The 18,026-nt window shown below is 35.3% G+C and overlaps 1 protein-coding gene across 4 annotated transcripts in view; it reads left to right on the top strand.

The window, feature by feature from the left end:
- Positions 1 to 18,026, top strand: part of LOC150096041 (brefeldin A-inhibited guanine nucleotide-exchange protein 3) — a 377,536-nt gene that overhangs the window by 235,531 nt on the left and 123,979 nt on the right. For 3 of the 4 annotated variants that reach the window (XR_016549919.1, XM_090408931.1, XM_090408933.1), the window contains exons 26-27: positions 1,351 to 1,618; positions 16,632 to 16,797. Coding sequence is in view for 3 of the 4 variants with exons in the window: in XM_090408931.1 (XP_090265057.1) it covers positions 1,351 to 1,618; positions 16,632 to 16,797 (434 nt within the window). In the remaining variant the exon portion in view is untranslated. The remainder of the gene's footprint in view (positions 1 to 1,350; positions 1,619 to 16,631; positions 16,798 to 18,026) is intronic. The other variant, XM_090408932.1, reaches the window with a different exon arrangement.

Genomic DNA, 18,026 nt, shown 5'->3' on the forward strand with positions numbered 1-18,026 from the left:
TAAAGCTAGTACTGTCTCTTTCATACTGTGACCTCAATGTGCCCCCCCCCCACTCCACACATCACTACCCAAACTTCCCTGTAGGCTAGAATTGCAGATTATGTGGTAGCAGAATTGTGCACTGGTGATTAGGAAGCATTGCCATCAAGTTTGTACTGGTCTCGTGTGCTATCTGGTAGCTATTCTGCAGAACTACCTCAAATGGAGGTGGTTTTCCATCTCTACATAATACTTGGCATACCCTCTGAAAGGTATTTACTGCTCATGCCACATGAAGAAAAGTAAGGGAGCAAATACCTAATAACAGACTTCTTGTAAAATTTCATTGTCGTTCGTAACAAAAATGCAGGATCTACTTAACTGTCTTTGTAACTTGAAATTTAATGGAAACTCCATTACTGTCATCAAAAAAGAAAATTGAACAGTCACAAGGTTTTTTTCACACTGACTTGGTTTTAAGGAAATCAGAATGAGCTCTTTCCATTGTGGTTCCATTCAGCAACTTAAAGTATCTTAACTATTTACCTTATATGAAAGAATTAAGAAATGTAGCGACTCAAAATTCTAAGCAAATCAGTAAGATTTACTTTTGCTTAATCCTCTTATTCCTGCTAAGAGAATTTAAGGGACATTATAAGCAACACTATAAAAATTGCTTATCATTAAAATATATGCTTGTAAAAAATTTTCATAATAAAGCCCATAGGAATTTGAAAATGGGGTCAAAACCTAAAATATGTGGTTTTAGGCTTTGTTTTATACTAAGTTTATGCTGTAGATTTAACGTATTTATTTATTCATATGGGGGTTACCCCAGTTCCTCCACTATCCCTTAGGACTTGTTGAGCCCTCCTAGTGAGGGATTAAGTATGTATTTTATGACTGTAGATCTGTGTGTGTGTGTTCACAGGCAGGTTTACCTGTTCTGAGGGATGAAAATCCCAAGTTTCCATGTGAAATTCCCCTCCCCTCTACCTCTGTATGAGACCGGCTAACTCACCTTTAGCCGAAAGAGACCAGATAAAGGTTCCTCACATCATATATGGGAATCGAATCCAGGTCTTTCTGACCCCCAAGGACTTTGTCTGTACAACTGAGCTACAGAGGTTCTATTACTGTAGCAAACCCTATGATAATGAAAGTACCCTTGTTTAATTGCTTATTTTATTTTACTTGTTTTACTTATTTTGTTGTACTGTATTTTTCTACTGTATTGGAATTGTCATATAGTATCTTCAATGATTTTTAAATAATTTTAATAAAATGATTAAGTATTTACAATTATGAAATTGAAATATTTAACATTATGAATGTTTAAATTAGATCTTGTATATTTTTTTTCTATTTTAGATCATCAGCTCTATTTGTGAATTTGTAGAAGGATGCACAACTGAGATTAGATCTGGATGGCGTCCTTTATTTGGTGCCTTAAGAGCTGTGAGAATTCCTGGAGATTTTACCTCAGAACCATTAGTAGAAGTAGGCAGAGAGCAAGTACATCACTTACGAGTAGTTTTGGATGTTTTTGAAGCTTTTTTAGGAACAAACAATGTTTTTGTATTTGCTTATGCTGCAGTTGATTGTCTTCTCTGTTTACTGAAACATGTAAGAGGACCAGGTAATTCTTTTCTGAAAGTTATCATTGTTACTGGTGTTGTCTACATATGTCATCTTAAATTTATGCAGTTTCCTCTCTTTTGATCATAAAAACAAAAATGATCAGATTGTACTCTCATAAAGTAATTATCAATAATTTTCTTCTAAATTAATCTGTTTTTTGTCAGATACATTATCAGATCTTACAGTTCACTCTTCTATAACATTACTACTTCAATTAACAAAGCTGTTGGTTCTCTTTCTTATGAAATTTCTTCTGTTTTGATTATAGAAACAAAAAAAAATCACATACTTTCACAGGGTAAATTATCAACAGTTTTCTTCTAAATTAATCTCTTTGTTAAGTATACAATATTGCAGATCTTACAGTTTTGTCTTCTAGAACACTACTAACTATATCATTTCTCATAACTGAATCTTAATCTTGTCTTTTTTCTTACCATCCTGGCATCACATGTTTCGTTAACTTTTCGGCCTGCTATTCTGTTTATGTCTATACCGCTAATTTTATCTCAAAATCTGATTTAGCCTTCCTTACCTTAGGCTAGGTTTGCTCACACATTCATGAATACTGATGATGATGCCAAATTCTGTTCTGACTTTAGATTTTTTAATATGATTCTGTAATTGATACCATCCTGTTCTTTACTTCCATTATTTTTCTCAAATCTGTGGTCGCTAATCTTTAATTCCCACCATACAATCTTTATTTTGTGTTCTATTTTTCACTTCAATTTGCCATCTTCACTGAAAATTGTGCCTAAAATGATGTTGAAATATTTTATTTGCTCTATAGTTTCTCATTGAAAATGCAATTGTTTTTTATGTTCCTTTCCATTTTCACAGTTTTGTCTTCTTTTTTTTTTTTTATTGTTGATTTTTGTAAACTTGTTATAGCAGTCATTTAGTTTACTTAAGTAGTTCTAAAAACCTGTACTGGATCAATAAAGAGCTTAGTGGAATATCTTAAATTTTTATACCTAGTTTAATGTTACTCTCCTCATAATGTAATTCATATAGATGATGCATAACAATGGAGAGAACATGCACGCTTGGCCTCTATCTGAAGATGCATGCTAAAATCACTTGTTGGCTTACATTTGAAAACAGTGCTTCAATAGCTCAATCAGAAGAACCACACCCTTTTATTCAAAAAGCCTGAGTATAAATCATATCTAGGAGATGAAGAATAATTTAAATTTTTATACCTAGTTTGATCATTTTCTAAAACGTTTCAGCTGAAAGTGAGTTAGTCTTGCACTTACAAACTCATTTTCACTCCAGTTGAACAGAGACATTTCTTCAAGTCAGAGGTCTTTATCTCTACCACCACAAACAGATCCACCCAAAAAAAATACAGTTAACAAACATAAGTTCATAGCCTTACTTGTATAATCTGAAAAAACAAGAGGACCATTTGATACTATTATTATTATTATCAACAGACCTCCACAGAGGCAAGAGACTCATCATGGGAGGTCCCACTCTCACACACAAACAGCTCATCGTACCTCGACTTGAATGCATTCACTGTCCCTGCACTCACCACACTCTCAGGCAATACATTCAAATCATCATTATCTGATTCTAAGGGGTGAGGATTAGATTAAAAATCTAATTCTCACCCCCTTGCTCACACCAACCTTATGCAGCTCTCAGGAATGGCCTCTCATTCTCCTCCTGTCTCCAGATGGTGTATGAAAAATATCATCCATGCTAATCTGTTAATTATCCTTTACCAACTTATATGTCTTTCCCTCTTCCTTCTATCCACTAGGCTCTGTAATTTGCATTTTTTCAATCTGTCCTCATATTCCAGATACCAGAAACTCTCTGTGAACCGTCTCCATCTCATCATCCTTTTGAAAACTAGGCAACCAAATCTGTGCACAGTATTCCATATGCAGCCTGATCAAAATCTTGTACAATGTAATTGAAACAGCTTTATTTCTACACATCAGTGTTCTCTGCATCATTCCCATAATCTACTGTGTTATCCTTACAATTTTAGTAAAATGTCCATGAAATTTCAAGTCCTTATCCACCACAACCCCCAAATCATTAATCTCCTCCACCTCCTTTTAGATATCCTACCAATCCAATACTCTGTATCCCATCTTTGCTTCCCAAATTTTAAAACCTTTGCAACATTAAACTGATATCTCCACATACTTACCCATTCAGATCATCTATTTAGGTCCTTTTGCAAAGCTAAAACTTCTGCTCCACTTCACATTTAAGTCCTTTCCAATGTCATTTGAACAGATCCCCCAGGGCACCCCACTAGACTTTCCTCTTCTGGGATATCACCCCCCCCATACACAACCTGTTGATACCTATCAGACAGCCAATCTCCATTCCAACACACTAATCTACTGTCCAATCCCATCTGTTCCAATTTAACTGCTAGTTTGTCATGTGGTAATCTATCGAAAGCCTTTGCAAAATCTAAATATACTACTGTATATGCATCCCCCCCTTGTCCAATGTTATATTTGAGACCTTGTTATAATAAGTAAGAAGATTGCTAAAACACTATCTTCCTTTAGCAGACTCATGCTGTCCATTAAGGAGAATTCTATTGCTGTCCGTGTTCTGAGCTAGTGAGGACAAGGATTGTCCTCACTAGCTTCTCCAACACCTTGACCACAACTTCAGACAAGCAGATTGATCTATAATTCGAAGCCTTAGTCTTATCACCTCCTTTATGAAGCAGAACAGTTTTGCCATGTTTCCATTCCTTTGGGATTTGGACTAATCTAAGACTCATTTTAAAAATGTACGTTAAAGCTGTTGTTAACTTCCTGGACCATTCCATCAAGACATGCAGTGATATACCATCAAGTTCCATGGCTTTGTTGACATCAAATTTTCTCAGTTCTTCATATACCTCCTGCTCACTCACCATCAGCGGTTCCTTCCCCATTCCCACTGATCTCAAGTTCAGAACTTGAGATCAGTGGGAATGGGGAAGGAATACTTGGAATATGGAATACTTGTGATTGTAAGATCACAAGTATTCCATCCTTGTGATCTTACAATCACAAGGATGGAATACTTTAATTAACTGCTCATTTAACACCTCTACTATATTCTCCTCAGTGTTTATCATTTTCCCATTATCACTGAGCAACATCATCCTCTCATAATCATTGTTCCTTCTACTAGCCACATATCAAAAAAACTCCATAGGGTTTTTTTTAGTAATTTTTCGTACCACATTTTCGCTACCTGTACTAAGTGAGTCACCTTCCTTGCTTGTTCTTTGTACTTCTCATGCAACTGATTATCTCCACTCATCTGGTGTTGCCTCCACAATGCCTTCTTCCAAATTGCACACTTCACCTCTTCAGTCATCCATTTTACCTTATTTAATCTCTTGACCTTTGGAATACACTTGGATATTACCTATGTCAGGTACTTACTGAGTAGAGACCAAGCAGCATTGATTTCCTTCCCATGCAATTGTTCATTCCATGATATTGCTGCAAGCTGCCCCCTGAGTTTGCCATAATCACTTGCCTTATGGTTTTACATATAACGTTTTCACAAAAGTCCTGATGTGGCTGACCACCGCCACCCAAGTGATCATTTCATGGTCACTTTCGCCAACAGGAGGAAGATGTGACACTTCATTTACAACAATATCTTCTGATGAGATAATCAAATTCAAGATCCTTGATCCACTTGTGGCCTCTGTTACATACTGCTTAAGGTAGTTATCCCATAAAATACTGATGAAATTCATGTTTTTTTTTTTTCCTGATGCCATCTCTTCATTCCAGTCTATATTAGAATAATTGAAATCGCCATAATGATCACCCTTTTTTTTTTTATTAGCTAGATCAATTTGCCTAAGCATTTCCCTCTCACTGCCTTCCACATTACCAAATCTATAGCAACAGCCTACTAAACATTTCATCCTGTCCACCTCCACTTCACACCATACTGCTTCAAAACCACTGTTGGTATTTGCTCCTTGCATCTCTACCCTAAGATGGGCACAACTCCTCTGCCATCATCAATAACACTCTGCCTCTCTTTTTACTTTGTCTGCTTTTGCGAAAGAGTACATATCTCTATTTCTGTCGGAATGTCATCCTCGTTCAACCATGTCTCACTTATACCAACAATTTTTGGACAAATGAACTCTATCAATGCTATACTTTCATTCCCCTTGTTTCGAATACTTTTAGCATTTGTAAATATACACACTAGCTCATTTCTGGTTCTTTAACGAGTCCCACTAACCCCCACATCTTGGACATGACTCCTCTACACTCTCTCCTGTCCATTCCTGTCTATCATCACTGATATTACACTCCTACCCAGACCTAAATGTCACCCCTCATCTTTGACTATCTTAATCCTTTCTTACGCACTGGCACATCTACTCCTGAAACCATCATCTACACTTTTCACGCAGTGTTCCCCTGTTCACTCTGTGTTCCTTCTCTCTTATTCTCTTCGCTCATCCCACTCACCTCTCCATTCACAAACTTGTCTACCTTACTCTCCTGCTCTTCCACAACACCACTTGCTTCTTATACTTGCTTTTTATACAGCTCTATCTGTCCCTCAAACTCATCCTACACATTCACAAAATAAACTCCTTTCTCCTCACACATAGTACACCATTCATAATCTTCACTCGCCTTCTCAACTCATCATTATCATACCTGAACAATACTCTGACTACCTTGCCTACCACACTGTTATCTTTCAATCTCCCTAACAGCAAATCATTTGTGCCTACTACCAACTCTTTTGCTTACATACTCCTCTTATCCAATGCTTCAACCATTCTCTTATCATCGAATCTCCGTACATTGCCACTTTCAAATCTTTCATCCCATTCTTCCTCACATTCTCATGCAAATCCATAATTCTCCTTAGTTCATTCCTCATACATTTAATCTCTTGCTTCATATTTGCCAACTCTGCTTTCATATCTTGAATTAGTTTTTCAGTGCCATTTATGCACTGAAAAACTTTCCCCCAATTCACTGAATGAATTTGTATACTTTCAGTAGTCGTTTTTCCTATATTTATAAAAATAAAATCTTGCCCGTTTCTATTATTTTGATGCATAAAGAAGATAACTTTTTTTTTCTTCTGCAGTTCTTTTTGAAGCATTATGGAACAGGCTTTTCATTAGGAATAAATTTAAATTTTGTATACATTTCAGAATAAATATTGAAACCAATCAGACAACTAAATGCCTCTGGACCAGGAATGTACATGTGAAATCAACTGATTTTTACTGCACCTATGTTAAATTTTGTGTGTGTGTGTGTGTTTACCAGTCCCATCCAAAAAAAAGACAAACTTAAAAGAATATTAATACAATAGCTGAGCTAGGATTAACTAATCAGGAAACCCTGCTGTAAAGATTGATCTTTTCAGCATGGTTTTATTTGAGAACTCAAATAAGACCTGAAGTTCGGTCTCACCCTGAGTGTTGAAAATCTTCTACAACTCTAAAAACACAGATGTTTGTGTTGCAGTGAGTTTCACTCTCATTGCAGCACAAACATCTATGCTGCAGTGAGAGTCAAACTCACAAGCAAAGATAACATCTAGTCAACCAGCAACTAGTTAATTAATGAAGAAATTTGTACTCTTCTTTGATGGGGGTGGGGGGGAGAAGGAAAGAAAAACATTATCATATCCCCATCAAACAAAAATTAAAAAAGGATGATAAAGTATTTACTTTGTTTTGTTAATATTTGCTGTCCTGGTGAGCCAAGTAATCTTGTAACCTTCTCTCCAATGAGCAGACTATAAGTTCAAATCCCAGTGAGTATAAATGTTTGTGATTGTCTCTTCAAATGGAAGATGAATTTCATCTCACACTGGGAGACCACTGCTCCACTTGTTGGAGGCCTGAAGTTGCTTGAAAATATTCATTGTTTGGTCTCTACAGCAGGGTTTCCAAACTCTGTTAAAAATAAATTTTAAAAAAGTATATATAAAATTAATAAAAATAAAAAATAAAAAAACCCTAGTCCCCTCATATTACTACCAATGCACTATAGGTTTATAAAAACTTATGGGTGGGTTACGTAAGGATCAAAGCCAAATAACTGGAAGGAGACCTCCATATCATCGCCTTTCAGGAATGCAGAGAACCAACTGGGGTAATGTCCAATCCTCACCTTTATGTGGTGCACCCTATTAGTAGGTATCTACTAGGTACTGAACAATCGAGAGTGGGTTGGCAATTTGGGACTTAGCTGACCGAATTGTACTCTCTATTGTGATCGTACAACATGAGATTTCATGCCGGCTGGGGCATCGCTCTGTTAAACAAGACCCCTGCTGTTTTTGTCAGGGAACTAGGGTGTCAGCTACTGGAACAAGCTCCAACTCAACATCTAGAAGAAGAAGAATAAACCAAACATCAGAAGAACTGAAGATAGAAACCTCAATATAAGGAGTGTTAATGGAAAGGAAATCAAACTTTCAGAAGAATTGGAAAAGTAGCACGTGGACATAATTGGCATTACTGAGACAAAGAAGACAAAAACAGGTGAGATCTTACTAAATAATAAGTGTAGGATGTTATTTTCAGGCAATAATGATCAAGGAAAGGAAGGAGCAAATGATAGTATTCAATACCAAGCATGAATATAAACTTTTTCTTCTTCATGTAGAGTTATGGGGACATGGACAATGAAACTTATTTGTACCCATGGTCCCACAGAAGGTTCTTCCAAGGAAGAAGTGAAGGAATTTTTTCAGTCATTAGAACAGGCAGCTGACATAAAGAAAATGGAAAAAGTGGTTCTTGTTGGAGATCTGAACAGCAGAGTAGGAAATGAATTCCTCCAAGTATATAGGAATGTTTTGGGAAAATTTGGAGAAAAGGGCGAAGCTAATAATAGCGGTTAGTATTTATGGGACTTCTGCTCAGGACATGGACTAGTCATCACTAACACTATTTTTTTTTTAATTAATGAAACCTGTGGTGAGATCATAATTAAAAGAAACACATTAACCATAGTGAAAATTATTTACTTGTAAATATTTTATCCTAAGTATCTTAGGACATCATCAGTACAGTAGTTTAAACAATAATAGGAATAACATAAAGTTAGGGCACATGATTACAATAGAATCTCATTAAATGTGTGTAACGTGTTACAGAAGTAAAAAAATAAATAAAAATAAAAATAATTACTAATTATATGAAGAGCTAAAGGCTTCAATTCGGCTACATGATCTTATTTAAGTTAAGGGATATTACATCCCATATTGTTTCTTAGCCGAATAAGAAACTCAAAGAGTTTCATGCCGAATATAGAAACTATATAAAGTTCGGCGATTCCAAGCGTAAGCAAATACCTGGATAGTGCAGCACCTGACCCATTTGGTAGTGCAAACTGAAGCAACTCATAGTAAGGGTGGAGCAAGCTCCGATTGCTATTCTTGGTATTTACCCATAATGTGAACTTAGCTCCTAGGAGCTGTATTACTGTTCTACATTATGAGAGAAGGTCACTACCCAGACTGGTTTCAACCTTTATTGAGGTCTCATCAGTGAGTAGGTAGACCTAGTTAATACCAAGTTTTTAGCAAACAGAACTTACATCCCTTCTATGAGAATTGCCAAGAAGGTGTCGTAATAAATTACTAATTATATGAAGAGCCAAAGGCTTCAATTCGGCAACATGAACTTATTTAAGTTAAGGGATATTACATCCCATATTGTTCTTTAGCTGAAAAAGAAATGCCGAATATAGAAACTATATAAAGTTCGGCGATTCCAAGCATAAGCAAATACCTGGATAGTGCAGCACCTGACCCATTTGGTAGTGCAAACTGAAGCAACTCATAGTAAGGGTGGAGCAAGCTCCGATCACTATTCTTGGTATTTACCCATAATGTGAACTTAGCTCCTAGGAGCTGTATTACTGTTCTACATTATGAGAGAAGGTCACTACCCAGACCGGTTTCAACCATTATTGAGGTCTCATCAGTGAGTAGGTAGACCTAGTTAATACCAAGTTTGTAGCGAACAGAACTTACATCCCTTCTATGAGAATTGCCAAGAAGGTGTCCTAATAAATTATTAATTATATGAAGAGCCAAAGGCTTCAATTCAGCGACATGAACTTATTTAAGTTAAGGGATATTACATCCCATCTTGTTTATTAGCCGAATAAGAAACTCAAAGAGTTTCATGCCAAATATAGAAACTATATAAAGTTCAGCGATTCCAAGCGTAAGCAAATACCTGGATAGTGCAGCACCTGACCCATTTGGTAGTGTACATCCCTTCTCATAGAAGGGATGCAAGTTCTGTTCACTACAAACTTGGTATTAACTAGGTCTACCTACTCACTGATGAGACCTCAATAATGGTTGAAGCCGGTCTGGGTAGTGACCTTCTCTCATAATGTAGAACAGTAATACAGCTCCTAGGAGCTAAGTTCACATTATGGGTAAATACCAAGAATAGTGATCAGAGCTTGCTCCACTCTTACTATGAGTTGCCTCAGTTTGCACTACCAAATGGATCAGGTGCTGCACTATCCAGGTATTTGCTTACGCTTGGAATCGCTGAACTTTATATAGTTTCTGTATTCAGCATGAAACTCTTTGAGTTTCTTATTCGGCTAAGAAACAATATGGGATGTAATATCCCTTAACTTAAATAATAATTATTTTACACAATTTTGTATGACAATTTCCTATACTTTAGGAATAGTAAGAACGTTGTTGCAGTTTAAATTTGGTCTGTGTAGTAGGGCTTCAGAAATTTCTTTATATAAACGTTCATGTTTATATAAAGATCTATGTAAAGTTTAGACTTTCCCAATGGATCCTATGGCTTGGATTTTTCAATTCCGTGTTGAGAGAGGCCAGATTTCTGCAGTTTAAAAAGACGAATGTGGTTTTGATGTTTCGAGATGCGTTTCTTAACTGACCTACCTGTCTGTCCAAAGTAAAATTTGCATAAACATGGAATCTCATAAATGCCAGGCAACATCAAAGGGGAGAGTTTGTCCTTAGGAGAAGGTAGCAAGTTGTAAATTTGGATGATAGGTTTGTAAGTAGTGGCAAAATTGTATTTCTTCATAATTTTAGAAAGACTTTTGGAGATGCCTTTGAAGTAAGGTATGGGAATCCTATGAACTTCTTGTCATGTTTGATGTTTGAGAAAGTGACTCATGATTTTTTGAATTGTTTTAGGATTATATTCATTTAGGATGGCTGTATTTTTGATTGCTTCTAATTCTTCAGAGGAGCAGAATTTGTGTGCTCTGGAAACTAGTGATTTAATAATGCCAGATTTCTGAGATGGATGATGAGCAGAAAAATTGTGAATGTAGCGACCTGAGAATGTAGGCTTGCGAAAGACAGACGTAGCGATGAAACCATCTTCTTTTCTTTGAATAGGTAAATCCAAAGACCAAATTTAAACCGCAACGACGTTCTTACTATTCCTAAAGTATGGGAAATTATGACAATTTCCCATTAATGTGCAAAATAATAATTATTATTTTATTTTATTTTTTTACTTCTGTAACACGTTACACACGTTTAATGAGATTCTATTGTAATTATGCGTCCTAACTGTATGTTATTCCTATTATTGTTTAAACTACTGTACTGATGATGTTCTAAGATACTTATAATGAAATATTTACAAGTAAATAATTTTCACTGTGGTTAATACTTGTGTTTCTTTTAACACGTTCACTGCCAACTACGAGTATACTCGTAGTTGGTAAATCAGCTACACAAGCCAGCTACAAGTATACTCATATGATGCTTACTGCCAGCAACGAGATTACCATACTGACCTTGAAGAAAGTGAAAATGCTTGGCTTGTGGAGCTGGCATCAAAACTGTGTATACTCATAGAAGGTATATGCTCTGCACAAGCCAACTACGAGTATACTCGTATGACGCTTACCGCCGGCAACGAGATTATCGTACTGACCTTGATGAAGTGAAATTTCTTGGCGTACGGGAACAGACTATGCCGAAGTAGCGTGGCAGTGAATGTGTTAATTACTAACACTATGTTTCAACATAAAGATGTGCACAAGTATACATGGAGAGAAGACACAAGAAATAAAAGCCTGATTGACTATATCATTGTTGATAGTGACCAAGATGGTGAGTGGCCTGTGAAATGTTCCCTATGAGGATAGATTGAAGGTGTAGATTGTAGAAGTTGGAAGATAGAAGAGAAAAGAGGGGATATGATAGAAACATTTAAGTTGCTTAATGGGTTTTATAGGATAGGTGCAGGGGAAATGTTTCAGCACTTCGCTAAAGGGAACAGAACAAGGGGGGGGGTCATCCCTTGAAATTGAATAAAGGTGTTGTTTATTAGGGCTGTGAGCACTAGATTTTTTATTGGAGAGTTGTGAACGAGTGGAATGGGTTCGAGAAGAGGTATAGGTTGTGTGGATAGATTGGGTCTCCTGTGATGAGTGTTTTGACTCCATGGAGGTACCTGTATAATAATAATAATATGTTCATATTCATTAAGTGTACAGAGCATTTGAAATTGGACGTGATCATTACTTAGTATTAAGCAGGATAAAAATGGATATCACATCGAAAGTTTTTAAAAGAATTAAAGTTGAGCAGCTTTCACAAGTAAATTGTAGACTCGACTATACAAACATTATTGAAGAAAAAATGAATCAAATTGAAAACAAGCACCAAAGTCTCAGTAGCAAGCTCTGAAGATGACATTGATTTATTCAGCTAAGGAAGTATGTGGTGAAATTATCTGCAAGGATAGAAAAATAAGAACACCATGGTCCTGGAAAAGCATACCAAAAGTTACGAGCAAATAAGTCGACAGATTCCCTAAAAGAATACAGAGAAAAATGTAAGTGAGCTAAGATGTGTGTAAAATTATCTAAACAAAAGTCATAGGAAGACTTTGGTAAGAATATAGAAAATAAATATCAGGAAGGTGGCAAAATGTTGTAGAGGCTATTGAAGAAGCTTAGAAATGGAGGAAAGAGTACTCTAAAAGGAATCAAAGATGGTAAAGGTGACATGAAAACTGATGATAAGAATATCTTAGTTGTGTGGAGTAATTACTTTGAAAGACTGTTAAATGAACTAAGCTGACAGAACCATACTAGAAAATTTTCCAGAGGAATGCAAAGAGGAGTACATATCAATACTTGAGGTGTTGATATGTTTTCCATCAAAAACTTGAAATGTAGAAAGGCAGCTAGAGTAGATGATATTTGACCAGAAATGCTTAAGTATGGAGGTATAAAAGTCTTGCGGTAGCTACATATGAATCAGAGGGCCTGGTAAGTAGGTTGAATTCTCAGTGATTGGAGTAGTGCTCTCATAGTCTATCTATCTATCCCAATGGCTTTAACAGGCCTTTAAGGCCCACAACCTTCCAAGCATGCTTGGATTTCTTAACCGAAATACGAGGATAGAATGGTCACTCCTATGCCTCAAGGTATTCTTGGCTGTATCCCTGTGTGTTCACGGAGCCGGTTTGCCTGCTTGCGGGATGAAAAACACCAGATAAACTGGCGGAAAAAACCCTACTGCCTGCGCCCAAGACCGGCTAACTTGGCTATGGCTGAGGAAGATCCTTCAGCTCCTCACGTCTCCGACAGGAATCGAACCTAGGACACTCCTTCCCCAGGCATATGGTTGCGAAGCGCAAAGCCACTAGGCAAACCGCGCGGACAGTGCTCTCATAGTACTCATTTATTAAAAAGGGAATAAAACCAAATGTGAGAATTACAGAGGAATTTCTCTACTAAGTTCCATGTAAGATTTATGCAAGCATACTTGAAAAGAGGTTGAAAAAGATTGTATAAGAGAAACTTCAAGAACAAGCTGTGTTCAGAATAAATAAAGAGGTTTTCAAGATCAGGTTTTCACTTTAAGACCAATAGTTGAGAAATTGACGGAATATGACAAGGATATGTCATACAACAAGGTACCCAGAGAAAAGATTTTCAGAACACTACAATTATATGGGGTGAATGGAACATTATACAGAGTAGTACATAGTCTGTATTTAAATTTTCAGTCAGCAGTTAGAATTGAAGGAAATACAGGAAGATTGTTTGATGTAAAATTAGGAGGAGTAACACAAAGATGCACATTATCTCTGCTCTTTTTCATCATCTATATGGATCACATTTTGAAAGAAAGTGGCATCAAGCCTGATATTAGAATTGGAGATGTCAAACATAGCTCTTTGCTTTATGCAGATGATGTTTTACTCCTGGACACATCTAGTTCAAGTCTCCAGGATTCACTAATTAAATTGAATAACAACTGTAAAAATTTGGCATGAAAATCATCCATAAAAAGAACAGAACTAAGTTGTGGATCAGATCCTAAAGCAATGGATCTGAGAATTGGGTTAGAAATAAAGCACTTGATCAAAAGACTAGAGACCACAGTTATGAAGGTTCTGAGAAAAATTAGGGAAGTGAACTGATGGCATCATTGGCAGAATTACATTAAAAATAAGGATATTAGAAAGAAACTTGACATGATTAGCATTCAAGAATATGTAAGCAGAGCTAATATAAGATGGTATGGGTGAAGAAAGGTTAGCAAAACAGGTGTTTGATGCCAAGATGGTAAGAAAGAGACTAGAGTAGTCCAGGTGGATTGATTCGGTCAGAAGTGCCTTAGAAGCACGAAATGTTAGATATGACAATATTGGAGTGCTCACGAATAATAGATTGATTTGGAGGAAAATTGTTGATAAGAGATTAATAATAATGTAAACTTAATCATGTAGTGCTGTCATAGTAACCTGATCACCCCCCCCCCTCTTGGGGATACATATCACGAAATCGATGATGATGATATGGGCAGGAGTCATATTAAAAAAAAGTGTTTTCACATTTATCATTGTTTTCTAGTGTATACTCTCAAAGGAGTCTTCAAAAGTGTTCTTTTGAAGACTCCTTTGAGAGTTGTCTTCAAAGTGTATACTCTCTTAATATTATGACATCCCAAATACAACTAAGCTTTTATCAGTTTCTACTTTCTTCCAGATTGGTCTATTTGTCAAATTTCTGATTTGATCAGCTATTACGTTTTGTTCTTCCAAAGGACTTCTAATTTTCATCAACCCATCTATACTTTTATTATAACCTGGATGTTTTCCTTACATTTTTACTTCAAATGCTTGTTTCCTAATTTTTGGTTTTGCTTTCATATTAAATGATTGTGCATTTTAAATTTTAGAGCTTTTCATCCACATTCTTGAATATTAAAAATATCGATTACATAGGCAAAGTTAGATCCAACTTTATTTCAAAGCTGAATGTTTGTAGAGACTATGAAAGTTTCGTAAATTTGACTAGAAAGCTTATGAGAATATAATCCTCAGCATCGGAGTTGCCTTAGCTTGCACTAATTAAAAGATATGAGAACTGCCCAAGCGTCCATATATTTGCCTTTTATTAGTGCATTTTTTTAAAGGTTTCACTGGCCTGACTGCTTTTGGTTGCACTGCAGTGGATACATAAAAGTAATTACTAAAATAAAACCTAAATGTCTTGTATACCGCTGATCTTTTTCCTAATAGATTTAAACAATATGAAGTCAAAGATGATGTAATAAAGTCACAGTAAAAAAAAAAAAAAAACATTGTCAGTTTTAAGCTAGAAACCAAGAGTAGGGGATGAAGCACAGTTTCATAAACTGCAGTGTTTCAAAGAACATCCCTTTTTTTACTAGAATGTAATAGATATAAAAAGGTAGACCCTGTGATAGTATTGAGTATGTCATTGTGTATAATACTGACAAGCCACCTTATTGTTTTGTGGTTGATATTGCAACATCACTATTGATACCATCAATAACTGTTCCTCTCTGGATTAGTCAGATTACAAGAAACTAATATTCCAGTGGCAAACATCATATAATAGAGATAACAACAAAATCACTCCAAACTAACTTAAGCCTCAAACTGCAGAGAGGAAGCTGTTTTTATTTTGGAAAGGTGTACATATATTTTGTTTTGAAGAAATGCACTAAGCAACATTGCTGAAACTTATGTATTATTGTGTATGTTAAGACATATTTACTTGATTAAAAATGATTTTGCTAGATACACTTTATTTTTGCTAGCCTGGTTTCTGGTTTGTCAAGTGTGAATTGCCTTTCCACTCTCAAACGAATGGGTTCTGTGTTCAAGTTCCACTGTGGCATGGATATTTGTCAATATCCATGGCAGTAACTGAATTTAATCCCCTGGTGTGAGACCACCACTTGCATAACCGAGTGGCTTGAGAAAGTTCATTGCTTTGCCTCTAGTATTCGGATTATCTAATCCTTAGCTCTACAGCATTAAGTATGCTTTATAGGTTTAAAAACCTTTCGTGAGTAGGATGTACAAAAAAAAAAAAAATGTGGTGGTCACTTCCTGTTATAAATTCCCAGTATACACATCTTAGACTGATCTGAAGGTATCACTGTTAGAAGTAATAAGTTCTTTCCTTGTTTTCAAATAAAATCTCATGTAGTGTGAATCATGTTATACAGGACTAAGAACCAGTACAGAAAAGTTCCAAAATCTAACAAAAATACACCATTTATTTTTATAATTATCTGAAAATTAATTTTATTAAAAATAGTAATAACTGATAATTGAGAAACCTTTCTGTAAATAAATTGGCAGTTACCCAAGCTTTTTTATTTGCTTTCCAATATGGCAGTAATGTGATTTTATTTACACCTTGCATTGTATGAGCATTAGATAAAATAAGATACAGGAAAAACTCAAAATACCATGTCATATGAGAAGTGCTGCAGTTCTCTAACCATCTTGGATGTTGGAGCAAAACCATGTTGTAGAAGTACTGTGTTATACAGTGATTGCCTGTACTTTTTCTTTTTCATTCATTGCTATGAATTATGTTTTATATGGTATGAAATTATATCATAAAAATTTCAGATAAAAATTCAAAATGGTGCATTCAATATCTTCTTTAAATAATTGTGAAATGTATATCTTCCTTATTATTTCTTTTTAATAGCTGAAATACAAGATAATAATAATGAACTTCCTTGTGATACTACTGAAAATAGTGTATTGCCACTTGATCTTTGTTTAGCGGCTCTGAAGTACCTTGACCGATGTGCCTCTATTCTTGCATCTATGTATAAGATGCGGGTCTGTCCAGTTTTCCATTCTGCTAATAGGTACGTTTTTGTTGTCAAAGAAGTAATAAAATAAGTAAATTCATTCGCTCATGTCTTTCAAAAATATGGTAGTTTCACATAAACACATTGAACCAGAAACTTAGAGTGCCTTCTAGGATCAAATTTCAGGAGTTTGGGATTTAGTTTTGTATCCATGAAGTTGGAAATTCTCATCTATACAACAATCAACATGGATATTAAAAACTAATATGTTTGCAGCCAGTCACAAAACAACAATAATCTTCCACAAAAGCTTCTACTGTTCAGTGTTACTTCCAGCTGCATTAGTAGCCTTTCTCTCTCTCTCAATATATATATATATATATATATATATTGAGAGAGGATAGGGTGACCTGGGAGAGATATCCCAGCTCATCTTTTACTTTTTTGCAACATAATCATGAAGTCTGATATTCCTCAACTTTTATTTTTTTTTTTTTCAGTAACCAGATTCCTCATCTTCAGATACATGCCCAGATAATGAATTTGATCTGAGTCCCTCTTAACTACAACTTTCATATCTTTTGCTTAATTTTTTGTCTCCCATTCATAATGACTTTGGTTTCAGAACAAGTTGACTTCATCCTTTAATAATAATTAAATAGTTTATAATAAAATTGTCTATAATAGCACATTTACAAACTATCATAATCATTGGCTGTAAACAAGGACTACATCAAAGATTGACTGTCCAGCACAATTATTATTAATTACAAATTGTTATAAAATAAAAATCTAATTAACAATTTATACTAATGATTTCTGAAATCAGTAATTTTTATCATTGTTTTTGTCTTTTTTTTTTTTTTTTTTTTTTCCCATCTTATTCATAAGTTCTATATGTTATTTTAAATCTAATACTATTTATCGGCACCATTGTCAAATTCCATACTGACTGTATCATCATCTTTACCTTCAAAAAAAAAAAGAGAGATGAACCACATTTTAGAGTTGTATAATAGAGTTGGTATGGTTAATACAAATATACAATGAAAAAAAATTGTTATTGTTTACAGTTAATAAGGATCATATTTTCCCTAAAGTTTGGTAAGGAAAGAGTCATTCTGGGTGCTAAAGTATTCAAACCTTAATGCTGAGCTAGACCAGGCATTTTCTTTTTTAAAATAGAAAATGAGAGAATGATGTGTTTGCAGCCTCTTCTCAACAGAATATCCTTTGGATAAACTCACCAGTTTATCTAAAGTATGATTGTCTAATCACAAGGAACC

The sequence above is a fragment of the Typopeltis vanoorti genome, chromosome 19 (genome assembly GCF_054136105.1).
Source record: "Typopeltis vanoorti isolate ZY-2024b chromosome 19, IOZ_Tvanoo_1.0, whole genome shotgun sequence".
In the NCBI taxonomy this organism is placed as follows: Eukaryota; Metazoa; Arthropoda; class Arachnida; order Uropygi; family Thelyphonidae; genus Typopeltis; species Typopeltis vanoorti.